Source organism: Brachycentrus maculatus, unplaced genomic scaffold (genome assembly GCF_059751285.1).
Source record: "Brachycentrus maculatus isolate JH-2025_06_01 unplaced genomic scaffold, ASM5975128v1 h1tg000004l, whole genome shotgun sequence".
Lineage (NCBI taxonomy): Eukaryota > Metazoa > Arthropoda > Insecta > Trichoptera > Brachycentridae > Brachycentrus > Brachycentrus maculatus.
This window is the reverse complement of record NW_028280759.1, coordinates 1,805,387-1,830,838: the sequence shown is the minus strand read 5'-3', so window position 1 is coordinate 1,830,838 and position 25,452 is coordinate 1,805,387. Positions and strand designations below refer to the sequence as shown.

Below are 25,452 nucleotides of genomic sequence, written 5' to 3'. Positions count from 1 at the left end.
ATACATCGTTTTGCCGCATATGAGAATAATTATCATATGAGAAAACATTTTATTAGAATTATAAGATATAAATTGAATCAGAAATATTGCAAGTCAAAACACTAAAACTCAACGTTGACATAGGTACCCCTTTATCTTAGGAATTTTTAAAGGGGTTAATGTTTTAAATTGTATTTTTACATTTTGACTGGCAGAAATGACTATAATGAGTCATGTAAAATTGAAAAACAATTTAAAAACATTAACTCCCCTATAACGTTCCCTTCGATAACGCGGTATGTATCTCAGCGTTATAGGGGGGTTTACTGTACTTGTTTTATATCTAACATTCTTAAATTCTAGACCAAATATTACTTTTAATTAACGAGCATTCCTTTCTTCCTGATATAAGAAATAATTACTAAGTTAATGTCCCTGCTTCGTGAATCACGTATACACATATTTATCCATAATTAATTTATAAGTGAGGTTAGAAACACGCTTTTCTCAGAAACGTAAGATCAATAGCTTCTTGGAATTATGACCTAATGTTAATTGAAGTTTGATGTTCGATTACGAAGGTACAAATGGCTTCAACTCGGGAAGTATTCATGCTCGGTATACAATTCAACACAGTAGGTATAATAATAAATAAATAATAAAACCCTTATTCGCACCCCAATGGTGCATAGGGCACTGCTTCATATGAACACAGTGTTATCTTGATCGTTTACACACGAAGGAAAGGTGATCAGCCCTCCGCTTCAGGTACCAGTCCAGGGTAATATTGAATAAATATTGCAGTGAAAAAATCACTAATATTTATTTTACCCCCCTGGGAATCGAACCCGGGACCTCCAGAACGGTAGCCGAGCGTGCTGACCATTACACTACAGAGGCGGACAGTAGGTATACGGCGTATATGAATCTACAATACGATATTTCGAACACAGATCAGTGCTGATTTATGCATCCGTTTCCGCTGTTACCATAATATTAAATTTACCACTCTTAAAATCTTTTAAGAAATAATTTAGAAATACATATTTCATATCAAAGTACTTGAGACAAGCAATCAGGCTTGAAATTTCACACAAAATGGCATAAAATTTCAACTATGTAAAAATACTACTAGAACAAACATTTCATTCAAACCCATGCAAACCTATGGTGCATAGGGTACTGCATCATATGAACGGAATGTTATCTTGGTCATTAACACATGAAGGAAAGGTGATCACCCCTCCGCTTCAGGTACCAGTCCAGGGTTATATTGAATAAATATTACAGTGAAAAAATCACTAATATTTATTTGACCCCCCCTGGGAATCGAACCTGGGACCTCCAGTATGGTAGCCGAGCGTGCTGACCATTACACTACGGAGGCGGACATCACTACGGAGGCGGACAAAAAGAACAAACATAGCGTATTTAATCCTCGAGAAACTGTTATTAAGATACGTTTTAACGTATACTTCCACACACTCCGTAAAAATCCTAAATATTTTTTTTTATTGTGCATTGCTCAGCAACTCCAAATAACTACGAATAGAATCACCCAAAAACAGTATGAAGCCGCGCGAAATCAATATAATTTTGATATTTATTACAGTATTTCGTGACAGAAGCGTACTATTTAATGTTGCAGTATCTATGCACAGTCAATGTATCCATGATATATTATTGTAATTCTCCAATACTCGTGACATCTGAAAATAATGAGATGTCAGCGAGTTCCTTGACCTTTTAGAAATTTTACAAACAAACGCATTTACATATGTCAAAAATCATACAAAATTGTAATTTTTAGAATCTCGACGATTGTAAAATTCTTCGTTTCATTTATCATGATAAATGCCCCATGATAATATAAACGGTAATTTTTTTGATCAGGAGGTGTTATTATTGCCGTTGTTATAAACATTTTTTAAACAATTCAAGAAGAGGCGTTATCACACCCGTTGTTATAGTGAGATTTAAAATAAAAATTCCATCGAAAACATTGAAAATATGAGAAACACCAGCTGCCAATAAGCACGCTGTCACCAAGATCACTTTTTATACCCTTATGGTGCTACCATAGGGGTAAAAACGGTTTCAAATATTTTTATATATCTGCTACATTTTATTGAAAAAATATAAAATAAGAACACGGGCGTATTATAAGACAGGCAAAGTTATATCAATATTTAAGAACAATCGGTGAATAACTTAAGGAAATTAAAGATTTTGACCAAACGAACATTTATATTTTTAAGACTCTCCTTATCATTCATCGTTCACTTTGTTTAATACTTCTTTTATAAATACTTAAACGTGACTACCGGTTTCGGAATAATCATTCTTTCATCATCATGAATAACCAACTTAATTAGACTCCGAGTCCACTTTTAAAAATATTCCCACTGTGATTCATTTGTCTTCTTTCTCACTTTCAAAAATGTTATTTTTGTACTAATTTCAAACCGTAATTATTTTATTTTAATGACCTGATCATGGAATGATTATTCCGAAACCGGTTGTCACGATTAAGTGTTCATAAAAGTGGTATTACACAAAGTAAACAATGAATGGTAAAGAGAGTGTTATATTACCATACCACAATTTTAACAATGCTTTTGATAAACAAGATATTTATATTTTTATTTATATTGACAGATCATTAATTGATACAACAAAAAGCAATGATCTGTAAATTCCGCAGCTTTCAATCGATCTAGGTACATTCCCATATCCAAGTAAATACAAACGAATTCCATATTCAATGCGCTAGCGGTGGAATGTTCGCCAACCTTCACCTTTAACATTCGCAGTGCCGCATGCCAGTCGCATATGCCGGTATTCATTGTCGGTCACCAAAAGCAATTGGACATTTTGCAGATGTTAAATTTCATCGTTAATGAATATGGCGAATCGTATAAAGTTCTCAAATAATACTTTTTGTCGAAGGCTTTGATTCGTTTTATGGTACCGTAGATGGAGTTGTATTATGTCCAGGTTGTATACTTAAATAAAATATTATTATCAAGATAAAAAACAAACAGTGCTTGATATTTTAAATAAATTAACGGTGAAAAAAACAACCAATGAAATTTTAACTACAATTTTGACTGATTCAAGATTAAACACAAAGTTTTGCTGTGGCAAATGACTCTTTATTAACATTAAAAATAAAACACTTTTGGTATAAAACCAATTTTGAACGTATTTATCGTTATACTACCTGTTTTGAGAACTTTAATTGGGTGTTTAATTGAACGTTTCATGATTTTACAAATAAGTGAATTGAATCGAGTTATAATTGAAATAATTTTATGTATTCAGTGGGTTGCTGTTATTTTCAATAGATGGCGCTGCCATTGGAATAAAAAAAATAGCAGTAAAAACAAAAGAAAATATTTACCTGTTATCTGTTACATTTTTATTTAAATAAATTATTAAAAACTAAAAAATTAAAAAGCTATCAGTGAATAACTTGAGGAGATTTATGATTTATTTTCAAACTCCGCCCCCTGACTCATACCCCTTAATTTACCCCCCCCCTCCTTACTTACATAACAGATAATTATGAAGTTTAAATTGCTTTAGTTTATATTTAGACTTGAATATGGAAGCATAGCTTTTGAAATTAGTCGTTAAAATAAAATAAATATAACTCAAGTGATTTCGCGTTTTCTTCTAAATTTCATCATGTCCTACCACAAAGTGAATACCGAGAATAATAAATAAAATAATATAATATTATTATATTTTAATTTTTTCTAATAAAGGTGAGTATAATGGCTGTTGTAACACTGATATTTATTATCCTCTGGAAATATATAGGATATCAGCAACAACAGTATATGCATTTTTGTAAGCTTGCTTGAAATAAAAGTTAAACTTCGATTTCTATATGAATTTTGACATTTAAACACTCGTATTTAATAAATTCAATAATATGTGTTTTAAGGCTTTAATTGGCACCTTTATCATTAAAATAAAAGACTAAATGGCATGTATTTTGAAATTTGAATTAATAAAGTATCGATCTACCTATACCTTCGTATTATAAATTATTTTCTTTTATTTTGAACTCAACATGTGAAAAATGTATGTAAATAAAGCGTCTGTATTATATGCTTAGTATACTGGGATCAACAGAAAAACACCATAAAAATCTTTAGTCGATGAAATCAATTGTAAGACAGTCCAAAAATAATAAAAATAAGTTTTATTCTGTGTATTATTTTTCCAACTCCTATTTAAAAACATAATGTTAACAATTTTACAAACAATAAAATAAAACGTTTTAAATAAAAGCAAATAAAATTATTTTTTATAGATACCTTAACAGAAATCAAGAAATTCTTTAGGTAGGGATCGTGGAAGTTTACAGGAATTATGAACTATTGTCGGGTGATCAAAGTGATCACCTTATACACTGTGTAACATACACCAATCCATCAATACCTGAACTTGATATTTATCTAATAGTGAATTCATTATTTGTATGCTTGGCAAAAAATTTATATTTTTATTTATTTAAGTTTTACTTAGATCTATTGTGATACGTGTTTCGATACATTCTGCATCATTTTCAAACACCGTATGTGAAACTAAGTCTAAATATGTTATTTTTCAAAATCGATTCGTAAAAAAGATTTTACTGAAACATTAAAAAAATCACAAAATATGTATTTATTTTTAATTTCGGATAGTACAAATTGTTGCTTTTTCTTGTGTCCAAGTTTTATACCACCCGATATTAGTCAAAAAAGTTAGCGTAAGTATAATACGTTCGTATAGACACAGCAGAAAACGTTTTTTATGTTTATTTTTTGTATGTTAGGGTCATCGAATCAACAGAATTTAAATAAATTACACAACATTTACACAAACAGAAACTCTGCGCTACCATGTGAATAATAAAATTTATTGAGTTTTAGATAATAAATATAAATTTTCCACCTATCGTAAAAAAGTTTAATCTATTCAAAAAGTATTTCAAAACACGCGTTCATTAACCATATTCTCGTCGATTTGGCATTTGTTGCCATCCTAAAAATGATCAATAGTGACACCAATTTATCATATAATATTTATATACAATATATTGAGAAATAAAAGCAATAATATCTATCAAATTGGCTCCAAAAAATCAAAGGCACTGTTAACATACATATTTGACAAAGAGTTTATTATGAAAGGTTGAACATCAGTATGAATTAGACAAAACTCTATGCAAACAATAAACTATAAACTATGTGACAAATCTTGATAAACATAAGATATTGAATCCATTGAATCTATTTTATTGTTTTTAGGGATCAACCTTATCCATTTTATAATCACTATACACATTCACAGTCATTTTTAAGATATATATAAACTGAATATGCTTTAAATTCTTGTACATAATAGGCAAGGAGAATTTTCTAAGCAACAACGTATTTTTGAAATGTATTTTATACACATACACATATATATTTTTACCCGCCTCCGAAATGTAATTACTTGTTAGAGCGTTTGGCTATATGTTTTGCGTTTTTCAAACAAAAGTTCAGTTACATCCTAATAATCTGTTTATATTTTTTGTATATATTGCTAAAATTTTAAACACACTTGCATATTACGTATATTTGAAACACAATTCATTTTTATTTTTATTATCATTTACAGATACATAATAGATGTTTCTATAGGCCTCGCTTTTTACACTTGTTTCACGAGAGAGGTTATCACTATATTATCTCTATTCAACCCTGAAAATACAAGTAAAATGCATTAATTTTAATCGGAATATCACGATTTATAATGGTTTAGATCCTAGATGATATTAATAACGCTGCCTTTTATTGAGTTTTATGGATTTCACTTGTTAAATACCTATGCCTAAATTCATTAGTCGTATATTATTTAGTAAATAGATGTAACATTTTCAAGTATTTTTAAATGGCAGGAATTTGGGTAGCACGTTATTATAAGACATCAATATATAAGAAAAAAAATAGAATTTATCATTAGAAGTGAGCACATGTGATCATATCATTAATATTTTTTAACATTAGTACATAAATGTATTTAAATGGCATTTATTCAGTTTCTTTATTTTTATAGAAGCTTATAAAATGTCCACCTCCGTAGTGCAGTGGTCAGCGCGTTTGGCTACCGTGCTGGAGGTCCCGGGTTCGATTCCCAGGAGGATCAAAATAAATACGGCCGATTTTCACTCTCATATTTATTTAATATCACCCTGGACTGGTACAAGAAGTGCAAGGCTGATCACCTTACCTTCATGCAATTAACGATCAAGATAACACTGCGTCGCTACGATGCAGTGCCCTATGCACCATTGGGTGTGGATAAGGGTTTTTTTTATAAAATGTTAGATTTATGCATTTGTCACATTTCTACGAGTTTTTTTTTTAATTCAAGCATATATATTTTCTGTAGTTATCTAATATTTTATATTATATGCTCTACATATATAAATATTTATATGATATGGTAAAATACCTATGCAAACGAAGCAATCAAAATCTTGAGTTTTAACTCGTGTAAAATATTTTTTTTATAAAACAGGAAGAAAAAAAATAGTTTTCATTATAAATCTGTAAATTTTTAGTGGATATTTTTTAAATAAATAAATAAAACTCAAATTTTGCTTGAGATTTATTCAGGTTTTACAATGTGCAATGAAAATTCAGCAAAAATCATCAAAGATAAAGGTATTTTCTCATTACTTCAACTCTTAGTGGAAACTATATATATTTTATTCGTGAAGTGATAATTTGCAAAGGTGCGTTTTGAAAATCCGTGATCACGAGATGTAGCCTTATAAATTTAAAGGAGAGTAAATGATCTTGGCAATCAGATAAATAAGAAGCTATGCGGTGGTCCTGTCACCTGTCAGGGAATTTACGCCACAGAAAGGAGCGTAGTCTCAAATATTATCAATATTTGCCATCAGCGTGTGTTATGTGCACGGTGTATGTGAACCATTAATACACATTATACTTATAAATATTGTAAAATTACATTGCAAATATAATCAAACGGTTCATATTTTTTTATTTGTTTTTTTGACATCTCATCAATGATGAAGAAGAATATGTTTCAAGAACAATGTTTCTGAATTGGTTCATATTTATAGAACTTTCAAGAATTTGAGTACCGTGGTTGTCAATAATGGGTGGAATTGGTGAATGTTACACGTGTGTACATTGGAGGTCTATTTTTTTTTAATTGCTAACTACGCATTTGTATGATAATGAAAAGGATCTCATAACTTAGAGACGTTATTATTTTATACTTATGGTAAAATTCAAACGGATGTAATAAAAACATGTCCTCAAAAACTCAAATAAACTACAATAACTACAATATTTTGAAAATTATCTTTTCAAGTTATAATTATTTACTTAGCCCATTTATTGTTTTATATTTTAATTTAAACTTTCGTATTTCTGTTTCAGTCTTGTTAACCTTAATCCCATGTCCCAAAATGAGTAATGGAAATAACTCATCGGGAATATTATATTTTTAACTTATGTTTGTAATACATTTAAATTAATAAATAAAATAAAAGTGCATTTAAGATACCATTTTCAATAATAATATAAAATGGACTTAGTAAAAAAATAAGTTTTTCCACTCTGTGTAGCAATAAAAAAACGCCCCATCAATTTTATTGCTTGCACATGAGGTGCCGGTCTTCTCGTAAGATTTTATTAGTAAAAAAACATGATCAATGAAAAAAATTGTATCCACAGATTTCGTGATACCGAGTACTCGTATAATATGATGTGAGGATGCGAGTAGAGTATTTGCAGTGTTGCCATGACTACAGGCCGCCATATTTGCAGACGACCAACGGCCATGAACGTGGCAACATTCGTGACTCAGTTTCCCGCCCATCCAGCCGAGAAGGCACTTATCGAGCGAAATATTCATATTACTTCTCCTTTCATGCATGATTTTTCGTTATACTCAATAATGATTTTACTGTGAAAATATTTGACCCAGCAGTAAAAATTTGTCGCAAACATGAGAAAAATAAAATTACAACATCTTATTTAATAATCAAATATTTTTATTAGATTTCTTCACTCATCGACCTATATATTCATGATATAAGCTATTGTGAGATGATTTACGTGTTTATTATTCTGCGGTAAATTAGTTGAAAACATATTTCGTAGAATTGATGACATTAAAAATAATAACTGATATATTTATAAATTTATACAGAAATGCAGCTTTTTATATTCAATTTTCAAACCCTTAATGGCAAATTTTTAGTACATAACATTTATATATAATATACTTATATTATTTAATTGATTTTAAAAATATATATTTTATCTTAGTAGTAACAAAGAAAAATCTTGATTTTTAGTTAATGTTTTACCTAGTAAATACCACTATTTCTTAAAATCTACTGTGACACGTGTTTCGATGCATTCCGCATCATTTTCAAACACCGTATTTGAACCGTTACGGTGTTTGAAAATGATGCGGAATGCATCGCAACACGTGTCACAGTAGATTTTAAGAAATAGTGGTATTTACTAAGTAAAACATTAATTAAAAATGGATAGATTTTACCACAAAGTGACTGCCGAATCAATTAATGAAAAAATCTTGATAGCTACAAATGATAAAACATGAAAACGCAAAGAAGTAATACAAAGAAAAACTACTGTTTTTTTTATATTGAGTGTAAGTCCCTCTTCAAGCACAAGATCTTCGTTCCTATTTTGGAAAGGTACAGCTTAACCAGTAAATTAATTAAAACGTTTATAGATGATTTTTTCAATTTATTTCTCGTCGACTCTAACTGTAATAACAACATTTAAATTATGACCAGTATATAGGTACACAAGTACATATGTTAAGCGCTTGTCTGTCTTCCATGTACACTCATAACATATAATAATGTATAATGTAAACATAAGATGTGAGATACAAATTTGTATGCATGTATTTAGAAAGCATGATTGAAAATCTCAATACGTTCTTGAATCCATCCGTAGATCTAACGAGAGTCACTCACTGCAGGTAACTGTCATTCGCTTGGTCTTCTGAACCGAAGGCCCTGCGACGCGTCAGAGACATCAACGCGTTAGTCGAGTAAATAACGAAACCCACTTCGACGGTCAAAGACTCCACAACGCGAGCCTAAAACGCTTTGGTGATGTTACCCGGAGATGTTAAGAGCATTCGCCCACGCTTTAAATTAGACCCCGTTTCTTCTTACGATGGTGATTGTATAAATTACATAACTTTATTAAGAAAAACACGCTTAATGTGAAATCAAATGAAATATATTTCTATGCAAAATCGAATTTATTTACTTTATAAAATTAATTAACTTTGCCTTCGCCACTTTTTTTTTATTAATACGATTTAACCTACCGATTCTAACAATACCTTGTCATCATTAGGGTTTATTTTAAATCAAAAACATTAAAATACTCTTACCAAAAACTTCCACACACTCCATAAAAATCCTAAATGTTTTATGGAGTGTGTGGAAGTTTTTGGTGAGAGCATTTTAATGTTTTAATGTTTTTAATTTAAAATAAACCCTGATGATGACAAAGTATTGTCGAAACCGGTAAGTTTAATTGTATTAATGAAAAAAGTGGTGAAAACAAAGTTAATTAATTTTATAAAGTTTATAAAATGTGCCACAAAGTATTTGCGGAAAACATTCAAAAAACGAATTTATTTAGCTTCAATGGAAGTTAAAAAAATTATCTGCGTATCTGAAAAATTACAATCCCTATCTAAAAATATATTTAAAATGAAATCAACGGTGTTTAAATTCTTTAAAAAAATATTATAAGTAAAATTATCAAGTCAAATTTTAAGAAATTTTCAAAGACAAACATGCAATATTATCTAAAAATCGTTGATTTTTTACAATTATTGCATAATCTGATACTGAATTACAATGATGCAGTGTTACCATAATCACAATTAATCTTTCGTCGATAGGTGGCGAAATTATCATTGCAGTGGCAGTTATTACCGGTGGAGCAGTTATTATTACAAAAATGTTGATTTTTGGTGCATACATAGCACGACTATACATTATAATATTCTTTAACAAAAAATAGCAGGAAAATATCCAAGTACGAATAAAGGCATTGATCGTTTGGTTTAATAAATTGAGATTAAGTCTGCTGACGTTTGTTTGCGGAGAAAATTTAAAAAAAAATGTAATTCAAAATTTAAATTAGTTTTATAAGTTTTTAGGTTACATAATTGACCGCTATCGCATCTCATAGAGTTGAAATGTGAATTCCTATGAAGAAAATGCTTCGCTGTCAGACTGTTTACTTAGCGTCACATTATTTGTCTTTTATATTCATGGATATATACTAAAGATGAATTTGTACGTAATGAGTCATTGGTTCAAGATTCCAGGTTCCACTAATATGTGTATCTATTATATTATATACATACATATATGGTGTGATGATATACGTAAAAGAAGAAAAATCTAAAATCCTTAATTTCGATACATACAGAAAATGTAATTTAATATTAGCATAAATTAATCGTACAGTAATAACGGGGAAGCCATTGATTATTATTAATGTTACATATTATTTTTTAACATCTCATCAAAGATGAAGAAGAATATGGAAGTCTGGGTATTTACGGGGCTGACGACCGTCATAAGGCTGGTTTAAGTGATCACTTTACACACACCAATTCTACCCATAATACCCGTAACATTCACCAATTTCACCCATTATTGAAAACCACACTACTCAAATTCAAATTGGTGAATGTTACACGTGTGTAAAGTGATCACTTAAACCAGCTTATGACGGTCGTCAGCGCCGTAAATGCCCAGACTTCCATATTCTTCTTCATCTTTGATGAGATGTTAAAAAAAATATGAAAATAACTCCTGTTATTGGAGATAAACCAGATTTTGTGAACTAGTATTTGGACACACTCAAAATGTTGTAAATGTTACATTTATCAAACTTTCCTTATTTTTCCGTGTTCACATTATTTGACATATAAATGGATATAAAGATCACAATTAAATCACCATTCTAAATCGTATCCTTATTTTAATATTATATTCATATTACATATAATGCAAGGCCTACAAACCTGATAAAATAAATTGGATTTGATAATACAATTTTTAAATATTTATATAAGTAAGTTAGTTAACTTCATTTTTTATTAATTTACATTTCTTCGTGTGCTTTTGTTATGATTATTTGTTAAAAATGATATGAAGTTATTCTTATAACAATTCTATATTTTTTGTAACTTATACTTATAACAACTCCATATTTTGTTGTAATTTGAATTATTAAAAACATGGCACGATCAGGTATGCCAAATACTTGAAAGTGGTCAGGTTAGGAGTCGTAACAATCGGCGGGTATGTATGAGGAGATGCATGAACGTGGAAGAGGCGAAGAATGTTTGCAAGGACAGAGTGGTGTGGCGCTCTATTCTCTCTGCCTACCCCTGCGGGGAAGCGGCGTGATGGTTAGTTAGTTAGTTAGTTACTTGTAAAGCCCTCTAGGCGTTTGTGTGAATAAATAAAAATAAAAATATTCTGCATACATAAAACAAAAAAATAAAAAGGTTATTTTTCGTAAATTTATCACAAATATTTTGCCTTCATAAAACGCTCATAGGTAAACACCGTTTGAAAGAAAAACAATTGCATACGTTTGGAAAACGATATATCTAAAGTCGTTTAATTTTCTATGATATTGATTTATCCTCGTAATATATAATATTACAATGATTAAAGAAAACACTTGTTTTATACTACTTGACTTTTATTAAAGACTACATGTTTCAGAAGTTAAACTTCCATCATTCAGGTCTGTAGAATACAGTTATTATACAGACCTGAATGATGGAAGTTTGACTTCTGAAACATGTAGTCTTTAATAAAACTCAAGTGGTATAAAACAAGTGTTTTCTTTAATCATTGTAACATGTCTTACCACTTGACTTGACAATCCCACAAAAGAGTTTACTTTTAGCCTTATGAATCTTTTAACTCTATGCATCATTGTAATATTATATTGTTATACGTTACAGATTATTTTAAAAACAAAATAATGTGTTTCTGAAATTTCTCACAACGAGCAAAGAGATAACTCAATCTCATTTGACGCTGATGGTCTTCCAACACACATTTTAGCTGACCTTCCATATAACATCATATCAATATTTTTATTTTTGTGGTTTTACAATCAATTACACGAACGTATTGATAGATCATCCATCACACTTTTTTAGGCTTTTTTGTAGATAAAAACGTTGAACTTTGAAAATTAATTCACGAATTGAACCAATGACCCCTACAAGCATGTTTAAAGTAAACTGTAAAACAGTTTATATCAGGGGTAAAGACTTAAGAGTGATTGATTATATTGTACAATGATGTGTGGAGTATGCATACAGTATGTTATTTCTCATTGAATGACATTTAAATAGTGAATTTATTATTATAAAGACTGGAATTAGAATTGGTTAATTATGTATGAAACACCGTTTATGTATATTTTTTTTTTTCGAAAACGACGCCATACAAATTATCAAAAAATACTATTATTATTATTTGTGTGTATGTTTATGTGTACATATATATTTATATATCTTCAATTTAACTTCATATTATATTTAGAATTCTGTGATTTATTTCAATCATTCATGTTATATTATTATGAATATTTATTTTTTCATTGTATATTCGATATAAAATTTATATATGTACATATGAACTTTAGAGGCTTGTGAATTTGATCTTAAGTTTAGGTATGAAGTTAAATTAATAATAACAATTTTTCACTTGTGAAAAAATCTTGAAAAATCCAAGAAAAAAAATGTTTACGTAACTTTGTTAACTTCTGTTTTGTATATTTATCAAGTATTTTGTATTTTTTAAATATGTATTTTATAAACAAAAAAATTTCAATAAAAAAATTAAAAAAAACTTTAATTTAACGAAAAACCTTTCATCTTTTGAACACAAGTGAATATATTTTTCCTTTTATAATATTAACTAAAGCTCATTTACTGTAACAATAACAATAAATAGCTTTTTAAAGTAACAGAAACTAAAATGATATTTTTTAGACGAATCTCGAACGCTCGAACATTTGAATCTTTTAGTTTTCAACACTAAATTGAGTTAATTTTTTTACATTTCTTAAGTACAAGTTAAAATTATGGACATTATTTAACATTATATACTGTTAATTTGAATAAAACAATTCATTTATTTATACAAAATACTTTTTACAGTTATTTATATATCCGGTACTACATATTTTAATACTTAATTACAAGTTATAAATCATTTTAATTTAATAATCTGTTTGATAGGAAAAATGACCAAAATAACAGTAAATAGAACCACGCAATTCCTTATCAGAAAAAAATCTTATAAATTTCTGTAATAATAATAATTATGGCATTTTAATACACATAAAAATAATTAAATTGACAATCGAGATGAAATATCACAATAATAAATGATACTACTTTCACTAAGAGGTATTAATTTCAATGAGTCGGTATTATAATTTATTATACTAGAATTAGAAAAAAATGTTGTCTTTCAATTGGCATGATCATTAATTTATGCGCGAATATTTTGTGGGTTTACGTTAATTTGTGTCAGATGAACAGTGAAAAAGTTCAAAGAATTATTTAACATTATTAACGTTCTCCATAATACCTACCTTATTCGCTAAATTTAATAAAAAGTTATTTTTAAAAAAAAACTTTTGAACATTTTGTTTGATTAAATAAATACTTATAATTTGGAATAAAACAATTTATTAGGGATTTTATACGAGACGCCATAACTTTTTGACGTTTTTACTTTTATTTGTTTTTAATTGCAGATGTATCTATATATACATATATATATATATATATATATATATATATATATATATATATATATATATATATATATATATATATATATATATATATATATGTGTATATATATATATATATATATATATATATATATATATATATATATATGTATATATATATATATATATATATATATATATATATATATATATATATATATATATATATATATACATATATATATATATATATATACATATATATATATATATATATATATATATATATATATATATATATATATATATATATATATATATATATATATATATATATATATATATATATATATATATATATATAAGCTTATATATATAAATATATGAGTGTGTGTGTCTGTTTACTTTTATATGTCCTCCGCGTATGGTCGCACCACACCAAGTCTCATAATTCTGAACAACAATTGTTCCTATGATGCGATAGATGATTCGATTAGTTTTATGAGCGTTTATTACGATATTAATAATAAATTTTGAGGAATTTATTTTGAATCTTCGGCACTCCTATGTGCATTTGAATCTTCGGCACTCATATGTGCGTTTAGAAATTATTTTATTATAAGAAATATGAGCCGTTCATATGATTACACAAGAAAATGTAATACTGTAAGATATCATACCACGTTTTACTATCTTGGTAAGTGCCACGGAATGGATATTTACTAGCAATTAAAGTTATGCTTTCTACCCATGAGAGTGTCGGATTAATATTATTTACTGACGACATTTTATATCCAAATGGTTTCCCAAGAGAACGAATCCAGTAAAGCAGATATTCAAGCCACAAGAACTTAAAAATTAAATAAAAAAATAACAGAGATTCATAATGACCGAGAGTGTAAACCTCCTCATATTCTTATATTACGGTTTTAACCCTTCTGGAGTGTTCTTAAAACATGCAAGAAAACATTTTGACATCTCAACATAGATGAAGAAGATTTTTTTGGCATTGCACTCAAAATTGAGTAGTACATGCGACAGACAAGTACGTTTTATTACAATGTAAAATTTCATTAACTTTTTGATGACCTCAAATATTATGATTCTATTTAGATATTTTATGACATTTCAACATAGATGAAGAAGAATATGAGAGTCTGGGTATTTTCAGGGCTTACGATCTGTCATATGCTGGTTTAAGCAATCACTTTATACACATGTGAAATTCATCATTCCACACATGATTGACAACCACATTACTCATACATGTATGATACGGTTCAAACGTAAACTGACCATTTATTTTTGTGCTACCTATTTTTACGTAACAGTATGTATATATTTTAGAAAACACGTATTTTTTCATAGTTTTTATGTATTAATAAAAAGAAAAGGAATGTTCGTAAAGAAAGTTAGAGGAATAAGTAATATAAATATGAAAACAATATGTTGTTTTTTTTTTTTGCTGATGGATCTTTTATATTTTTTTGTATGTCACATCATGTGCGATTTCACGGTCTCTATGCACATTTAATATTTTAGTGATATTTTATTTATTTTATTTATTTAGCGATCCTTTTTAATGTATACAAGATCCTTACTGATTATTTTACGTACTAAAAGCACGATTTTATTTTATTTAATGACGTCTATAATTTGATCAGTCAGTTACTTTATTCCGGTTATATTTGACCGGAAAAAAGGGAGTCAAGGGAACTTTAGTATATTCGTGTAGTTTATAATCCAATTAAATCAAGTTATAAATCAAATCCATACAACTTTTTGACAAAGGTAAATAAGTTTTACACACATAAAAAAGGTCTATGACCTACTGCCGTTGTTCGCATTTTAATAAATGATGAAGTTGTGTTTTAGGCTTTCAAAAAATGGATAATGGATTATAGTAGTAAATAAATAGATTGAGTCTCCAGGTTTTTTTATCTATGCTTATGTTACAATTATATCGAAATTAAAAATAATAATAATAATAAATGTTCGAATGATCTAATAAGGAAAGAATGAAAGGCTGAGATAAGTATTATCGATAAAATTAAGAAAGGTGTGTTGAGATGGTTTGGACATGTGGAACGTATGAGTGAGAAAAGAACGGTTAAATAAATTTATGAGGCGAATGTAGTTGGAAAAAGAAGCAGAGGAAGACCGAGGAAAACTTGGCACAATCAGGTATGTCAAATACTTGAAAGCGGCCGGGTCAGGAATCGTAATAATCGTCGGGTATGTATGAGGAGATGTATGAATGTAGAAGAGGCGAAGAATGTTTGCAAAGACAGAGTGGTGTGGCGTTCGATTCTCTTTGCCCACTCCTGCGGAGAAGCGCCGGGATGGTCAGTAAGTTAGTTATAATAATAAACGTATGTGAAAAGTATCACAAAATACTCCGTTGAGGATATACTTAATATTATATATTTTGGGGTTTTTCTGCACTTAAAAGTACAATAATTCGAAAGGAATCTTACATGCATTTCATAAAGGTCTCTGAATATAATAAAAAATTGCTCAACTCAACCATAGATGACTCCGATGAATAAGATTATGTGAAAGAATATAAAACATAAATATAACTTCCAAAATTTGAGTAGTGTGGTTGTCAATCATGGGTAGAATGTTGAATGTTACGCGTATATAAAGTGATCCCTTTAACCAGCCTATTTACCCCAGACTTCCATATTCTTCTTCATCTACATATGTTAAGATATCAAAACAACTGCTTCGATTTAATATTCGCATTTATGTAAAAAATTTAATACTGAAGTTAGGGCTTTTATTAGCCATAATTATTATCAACCTTTTGCACTTAAGGAGTAGTAAATGCATCAGCTGATTAAAAAATACACAACAACGAAAAAATACCCGAGTATTTTTATTCAACTTGAATTCAAAGAGCCCACAAATAAGGCACCATAAGATAGGGTCAAAATATATCAAAACATGGAGTTTGCTTAAGGAATAGTTTAGTTTGCCTCTTGCTTTTTCGCCTGGTTACTGATTGAATTCTTGGTTAGGTGGAACTCTAGAGAAGGTTGAAGCAATATCGACCTTGGATGGACCAAGGTGAATCTCTAGCACCTGCGATAGCTTCTCCAAGCAGTCGAAAGGAGAGTATAGAGGCACTTTACCAAAATATGTTAATGAAAACAAAGGAAGCTAAAAAAAATCTCATAAGTCCAAGATTTTTCTCACAAGATTATTTAATACTTAGGTGTTGGTTTTTTACATTATATTATTTTATTTATTTTTTTACTTTTTTACAACTATTTTATCCTACGGATAAAATAGTTGTAAAAGTACCTACCTACGTATTGAAATATTTTCACTAGAATAATTATTATAATGATACAAATATATAGCTTTTTCCACTATTATTTTTTACCAGTAACTGAATTTCGTCGTTACTAACATCATCAGATTGGTGACCAGTCTAATGATGTTAGTAATTGATATCTCAGCATAAACGAAGACGTGGAGAAGGAAATGTTATCATCTATGTATCACTGTAAAATCTAGCATTTCTTTTTTTAATGACACACTCTAATAAATATGTTGAACATTTTGAGTGTGTTCAAATACTTGTTCAAAAATTTGGATTTTCTCCAATTATATGAGTTATTTTTATTTATATGATCAAAAAAATAATAAAAATGGAAATGATATTTTCTGGCGTTTCTCATGTATGTGATTATAATCTCGGATTCGGATCTCACATACTAATATAAGAGTTTCTGCTCAATAAAAAGCTTCATTTCATCTCACCAATAGATGTCTCTAGTGAAGTTCTAGTGATTCAAGAACAAGGTTTCTAAATTGGTTCATACATATGGAAATTCCAAGAATTCGAGTAGTGTGGTTGTCAATAATGGGTAGAATTGGTGAATGTTACACGTGTGTAAAGTGATCACTTAAACCAGCCTATGACGGTCGTCAGCCCCGTAAATGCCCAGACTTCCATATTCTTCTTCATCTTTGATGAGATGTCATAAAATAATATGTTTAATATGAATATGACTAGTCATGGTTCTATGATTAAGGAAATTTAAATTATTAGGGACCTTTTTACGTCAGATGATGTCTTCTCATCCAGGTAACTGATCGTCCACATTGATCCGTCCATACCTGGCTCGGAAAAGGGTAAATGTTAGAGTTGCTTGCTTTTTTTGTGTGAACCCGAGAAGTCCCCGATAGGGTTGGGATGCATTTAGATCCATTCAGGTAGGTACCTGCTGGGCGATAACATTTTTTATACACGCTGATCCCGGTCCAATTTAGGACCATCGTTACGAATTTTATTACATGGTGGGAACATTAACCGACCACAGGACAGCCGCTCGTGTAAACAAAAAACGCATTGATTTTCTGACGTAAAGATATTGCTTTTACAAAACACTCGAATGGAAAGCAAGCCGTACGTGGGCTGTACGAGTACCTACTTAAAAACATAGCTAACTAAGAAAAAAATAGTTGAAAATATAAAGTTTATTAATGAATTGACCATTTAATTTATATTATTAAAATTTTCATTCGATAGAGTATGCTTAAGAAAATCAGAATGAAATGTATTATAAATATAAGGTTAAATAATTTCTTTGTTAAGCAATAATTATATAGTGAAAATATTGTATATTATTAAAACAGAGCCAACTAAGAAAAAAAGAGTTGAAAATATAAAATTTATTAATTAATTAACCATTTAATGAGTATGCTTAAGAAAATCAGAATGAAATGTATTATAAATATAAGGTTAAATAATTTCTTTGTTAAGCAATAATAATATTGTAAAAATATTGTGTATTATGTAAAATATTTTATATAAACCTTATAACTCCCTTATGTAAACCCTTTACAACTCTTAAATTGCTAAGGATATTTTAAATACATACCTCACATACGCAACTTTAAAGATAATGTAATTACAAATTACATCAAATGCTTTTTCAATTTTGATTTCATAATGCTAGTGAGAAATATAAAAGTATCTGTATAAAAAAAAACCTCTTAAAAATCCAGCGTTTCCTATGAAAATGGATATAAAAAACTCTTGAAAATTATTTGAAGAAATCTTTGGAAGTAAATGTCAACATGTATCCATAATATTGATTTTATTCTAATACCGATAAAGTTTTTTTTAAATAAACTGTTATCTTATTTTAGTCGGTGAGGTGATTTAAATTATTTTTTTATTAAATAATTAATGGCTAATAGAATGGATAGTAGGTACCCATATTACAGTTTATACAAATCTTTGAAATGGTAGTAAATTAATCGTTGTGAATAATATGGGCAAGGAAACTATAAACTATTAGGTGCCCCTATCAAATTACGCGATTTCTCGTATAAAATATGAATATAGTCAGAAGATAAATAATTCAATTCTCTCAATCATAATACTCGAAACAAAATATTCACAGTCCAAAATATGTTACACTCATGATAATAATAGACATTTTAGTTTTTTTTCCTTTCGTGATTCTCATTGTAATTCAAGTGTTTTGTTTCTCAGAAGACAATAATTATCATTCCTCATTATGCCAAGCATCTCGTGATCGTCCACTCATTAATACACCGTTCAGCATTCAGCATTCTTCGGCGTCAATTAAAAATGTAATATTCTGTCACAGCAGGAAGCAAATATACTGTGACATCTGACCAAACTGATGGCTGGAAATTTTCGTTTCGACTGATTTAAATACAATAGGTTTCATTATTTTAAAGATTTTTTATCGTTTACGATACTGATTTTCTCGTTTGTATCATTTTCTTTTAAAACAAACGTTTCTTTGTTCAATGCATGCACATTCTCCTTCAACTGGCTTGTATCTGACGTCACATGTCCATCCATTACAACAATAATTTCACTATCAATTATATACAGTTCAATTAGTGTAAGTATGTCAGTATAAGAAATATATATGGTTGATTCGACAGTAGATTAGATTAAACCTTAGAACTTGAATAAATAGACGAAATCACTGATGCAAAACTAATGGTTGAAATCAATCTTACTGTGATCTATAGGCACATATTATCGTATGCAGGTGGGGATAAAGTTGCCCACACATGTTCCATGGTAATATTTGACAATGACAACTATGCAAAAGACCCGAGTGAGAGTTAGGACATTGCACAATTTATAGACGCTGCAAGCGCCAATTGCATCGGGTGCTGGTTTTTCATCGGTTTTGTTTGCTTTGTGGGTCAATTAAATATTAAAAATGATAATAAAAACGTATGTAGTAAGATCGTTCTTTGACTCGGACAAATTGATTGATAATAAAACCAGTTTTATAAAAATGCATAGAATCGTGTTTTAATTCAAACTGATTGACGTGATCTAAATATTCAAATAGCTAAAGATTATTTCATTGCACTTTGCGATGTTAAATCCGTTGATTTCGAAAAATTTCAAATAATGCACTTAACAGTTTAGGAAAATCAAACTGTATTAAATCGACTGGCCGGAGAGTGACGAAATAGTCTTACATATTTGAAATTGAGTTTCAACAGCTGATTAGTACGTACCTATTGCTTTAATTAAAGTATTTTAAAACAACTGTCAAACGGTTTCCGATTAATTAAAAGCTCTTTTATAACACCTGTATCTTAAATAGCTTATATCGCAATAATATTGAGATGTGTTGCCGGTGGATTTTTAGATCTAAATGGGTTAAAAAGTCAAAGGGCCTCCTAGCTTTGTATTCTTATGACCTGTCCCATGTCGTCTAGCTTGTGGTCCAAAACGGTACCTGTATCGTAAGTAGCTTATTGAGATGTTAATTTTTTTTAATTATACACTTGTATAAAGCCACTCATTGAGTTTTATTTCATTACACACGACTAGTTTCGAATACTACAGTTGTTTTCATCTACAGGTGATTAATAAAACTCAATTTGTGGTATTAAACAAGTGTTTAAATAATCCACAAAGCTAATGCCGAATCAATAAAGATTTTTTTGTTGTATATTAAAAGCATTGATAACTTTGTAGTATGGTAATAAATCACTATCCTAATCATCCATTGTTTACTTTGTGTAATACCACTTATTCGTAACTACCGGTTTCGGAAAATCATTCCATCGTCAAGTCATTAAAATAAAATTATTACGATATGACATTTATATAAAAATAAAAATTTGAAAGAGAGAAACAAGACATACCATAAAATAATATAATATTAAGATGAGTTGCCGGTGGAATTTCGGACCGAAATCAGTTGAAATGTTAAAGGGTGTCCTACCTTTGTATTCCGATGACCTGTCCCATGTCGTCCAGCATGTGGTCCGCCAGCACCAGCACCGTGGGGCCCGGCTGGCCGTGCTGCACCACCACGGACACGTCCAGCGGGGAGCCCAGCACGGTGCCGCCCGAGTGGCCGCTGATCATCTCCACGCGCTTCTGGTCCGGCGTGGTGGTGTAGATCACCGTCTGCTTGCCGTCCTCGTAGATCAGATCGATGGGGGTTTTCTCGTCTATGGAGCCCATGTCCTGGTCGTACATGTCTCCCGCCAGGCCGGACTTCTCGCCGTCGTAGGCGAGCATGTCTCCGGGCGAGTGCTGGTACATGATGGTGCCCTTTTCCGTGGAGTACATCTCGGCGGGGATGTTCTTGTCCGTGTAGATGACCTCTTGCGGGTAGCCATCGTTGGAGTCCATCTCCACCTTGTGGCAGTAGGAGAAGTCGTGCACGGGGACGGGGGTCATGGTGGCCAGCACGGGCCTGGGGCTCGGGGGGGACTCAGGAGACCCTTCCCTCCCCTCTCCCCTCCCCTCACCCCTCCCGTCATCCCTCCCGTTCCCCCTGCCCTCCCCGCTGACGAGGGAAGCCATCCTTTTCTTTATTCGAATAATTTTCAGATATTTTCTTGAATCTGTTTGTACAATATTGCACCGCGGCGTCTTAAAAATAACAAAATAAAAAGTTTCTGGCACTATAACATCGTTCCGAGTATATATGGCACTTGGTTACGATTCGAAAGCCGCCTCTGGCAGCGGGCGGTACACGTCCGATCTTGGCACTTGGTGAACTCACAATGGCGGGATTCTGAAATCAGAAACAATAAAACTGAAAAGGGGGCCTTAATATATTACAATAATTACTTAAACCATTATTTAATATATTCAAAACAAACGTTATCTATTTACAACGCAATAACAAAAAAATACAACACATAAGTGCCTTTATACGCCCACCTGCGTAAAAATACCTAGTACATACAAAATCGTTACACTATGTCAAACGAAACATTATGAATAATACATCAAATCTAAAAACCTTACATGAAATCAGTCTAATTGATTTGTCAAAATATACCTCAGCCCGTGTAACAATAAACCTCCCGATATACATACGGCCGAGTGTTGCAACATTTTGTTTGAAAGTCATTAATAAGTTATCTTTTATTACTCAAGTCATTATTCACTGCGATTTGAATTATTATGTATTGGCAACCACACTCTATTCTCAGAATTACGAGTATATTACCTCCCAAAGTATGCTAATATCGTTAATTATTGTAATTGCCGTTTTAATTTTACACTACACATCGTTCACATTGTCTTCTGACTCGGCAATTCATAAATTGTAATCAAACATAAATCTAGGCGGAAAATAAACTGAACGCAAAAAGTCTAAAAAAAGTAGTAAATAATAATGTAATAAAACTTGAAAATCTTAGTAAATGTATTCATTTTACAGACAATTTTTTTAGTGTTGTTTTTTACCGATTTTATATATGATAAGTATATCAATAAATCATAGCAAATGATTTTTAATGTTACATATAAGCAGTTTCTCCAATATTGCCTTATTCCATATTAATATCAGATGTTGAGATTTTTTTAAACAAACTAGCTTTCCCGGATGAATATTTTTTTGGCTTAATCTGGTTAATGGAAAAGAAAGAAAACAGAAAGTACAAATTTCAAATATGTTTAATTTCACAATTAAGATGTAATCAAAATATTGATAATCTGTGGATCAACAATGTAATCGAAAATGTTAAGAAAAAATTGACAAGAAGCTCGATGTCCGCCATGATCAATATTAGTTGTACGTGGGTTGCTGTTATAATTAATAGATGGCGCTGCCATTGCGGTCAAAAAAGCTGGTTTAAAAAAATATCTGTCACAGATTTAAAAAGCTCACGCATATTCGAATGCAACGTTATGTCAAAAATTCAAAGCACTCGGGGAATAATCCGAAGGAGATTTAAGATTTTGAACAAACGAAAATTTATATTTTAAATTAATATAACAATGATTGAACTCATATATGCATGCATCCTTATTAAATGATATTTTTGTTTACATTAATTGAATACTCTGTAATAGATTGATTTTGAAAAACAAATATTTACATTTTTATTAATATAGATAGACTGAAAGTAAGATTTAACTATTAAACCCTAATTAAAATTTCCTTTTCTTGTTTTCCTTAATTTTCAATACTGATTTAATAAAAGAAACAAAAAACATTTGTCGAGTACTTTCATTACTTTTGACGAATTTGAATATTTTTCCTAAAAAGGTATACATTTGACTTCTGTATTTCCGTTAAATGTTTGACTTCGCCAAAAACATGTTCGTTGAAATTCCTACCACGCCTTTTAACCTTCAAGCTATAAAAAAGAACAGCCAAGCATCCCAGCTGGCCGATTTTAATTATATTTTGCCTATACTGAAATCGATGATACGAGAAAAAAATAGATTTATCGACGAGACTCGTATTAATAACGATTTTTTCCTTTTATTAATATTCGTCTGTCCGAATCCTTGTGTTATGCGCTTCGGGTGATTAAAACGCGTAAAGTGAACCCAGTCTAGCAACTGTACTGACCTAGAATATCAAAAATAGCTTCTTAATCAAAATACATATTATTTAAAGGCTTTAGAAAGCGTAACACATGTTTGATATTTATATTAGCGTCATTAAATATATGATATCAATAAACTAAAAAGTTTATGCTAAAAATAAGAAGAGTTAAATACTATCCTTATATTTATAATACATTATTATTAAATAAATAGGTTTTTAGAACTAGAAATGATTAAGAAAAAATTAGGTAAAATACAGTAAAGAAAAAGGCCTGTCTTTTGGTCCAAAAACTTCAGATATGCTGCACTATAATGCCAAATCATCGTTCAAAGCTACTGCAGATGGAGAATTGTAATAACGTCAGTAAAACTCGACCATAGAGCGCGACTAGAAAGAGTATGACATTTTTTTATTCGTTTATTGTTTTCGATCGGTATATATGGGAATGCGTAAATGAAAAAAAACCCTACGATTATGAAACCAAAAATAAATGATGTACTTATTTTTTTGAGGAGTTTTCATTCAAAGGACATTTGATTCATCCGTATTTTGACAAAAATGATTTTACACCAAATTTTTACGCTTTGCAACAACATATTGCAAGAAATATCTCATATACAAAAAAATACTGTATTAAATATAATGAATAACATTTTTTCATGTTATATTTGGTATAAGTAATCATTAATAGAAAAATGCTTATCTAAACCAGATAAATTACAAAAATTTATTAATTGATTCGGCAGTCACTTTGTGGTAAAATCTATCTTTAAATTAATATTTAATTAATGTTTTACTTAGTAAATACATCGCATCAAGCATCGAAACACGTGTCACAGTAGATTTTAAGAAATAGTGGTATTTACTAAGTAAAACGTTAATTAAAAATACAAAAATTTAGATAATTTCCGTTTTTTTAATACGTGATATTTTTGATGAGCAATTTCAAGTGAGTAAATTTAATTTTCAGATGATATATTTTTTTAATTTGTTATGTTAACCTACTTTCAAATACTAGAAGGTAAATGTTGCTCCATATGTGGATAAAGTATGCTTTCTTTCATAGCACCTCATCCACTTTCATTGTTAAAATAACATTAGTATAATATTTCATTTAAGTCATCATTGAATAATTCGTGTATAGGCTTAAACTGGTAATACTAAAGCCAGTACAATGATACGACTAATATTGCCACGGGGCGTCTAGCCATTGTAGCTCTTATTTCTATTTCTAAGCGTAAGAAATCATCTCTTCCAACTCAGTCTCGATTCGCGGAACAATTACGTCACTCCAAAAAAAACAGACTGTATAATAGTGTTAAAATGACGCGGGTCGCAGGGTCACATACCTGTCTGTAAAAAATCCTGATTCTAAAACCTACGAGACCGGGTCCCAGATCCAAACCTGTCCGGGAATTCCCGTCCAAACGGTAAACCGGGGATCGGGACTACCCTACCTTCCCCTAAAACCTGATATAATAGTAGTTTGTTGTTTGTACCGCGGGGGAGGAGGGGGTAAGGTGAAATACCCGTTTGTGTTTTGGCGGGATCGCAGCTCTAGCAGGTTCCTCGAAACTAGTTCCTCGGGTGGTCGGGAGCATTGTGTGGTGGTGAATCACCTCACTGGATAATCACCTTTACTGGTCACGTGGTTGTAGGAAAACACTATGAAAATTTCAAGAAACTTTTTTTGAAGCCTCTCTTTCTCTAATTGCGGCTCTATGAAACAAAGTTCATTGTTCATATTATTTTTTGACATCTCAACAAAGATGAAG

The 25,452-nt window shown here is 30.2% G+C and overlaps 1 protein-coding gene across 6 annotated transcripts in view; it reads right to left on the bottom strand.

The window, feature by feature from the left end:
• Nucleotides 1-25,452, bottom strand: part of LOC148313922 (protein grainyhead-like) — a 416,627-nt gene that overhangs the window by 379,342 nt on the left and 11,833 nt on the right. For all 6 annotated transcript variants that reach the window (XM_088276669.1, XM_088276879.1, XM_088276756.1 and 3 more), the window contains exon 2: nt 21,101-21,904. In XM_088276669.1, the coding sequence (XP_088132795.1) occupies nt 21,101-21,690 (590 nt within the window). In that variant the 5' untranslated portion in view covers nt 21,691-21,904. The remainder of the gene's footprint in view (nt 1-21,100; nt 21,905-25,452) is intronic.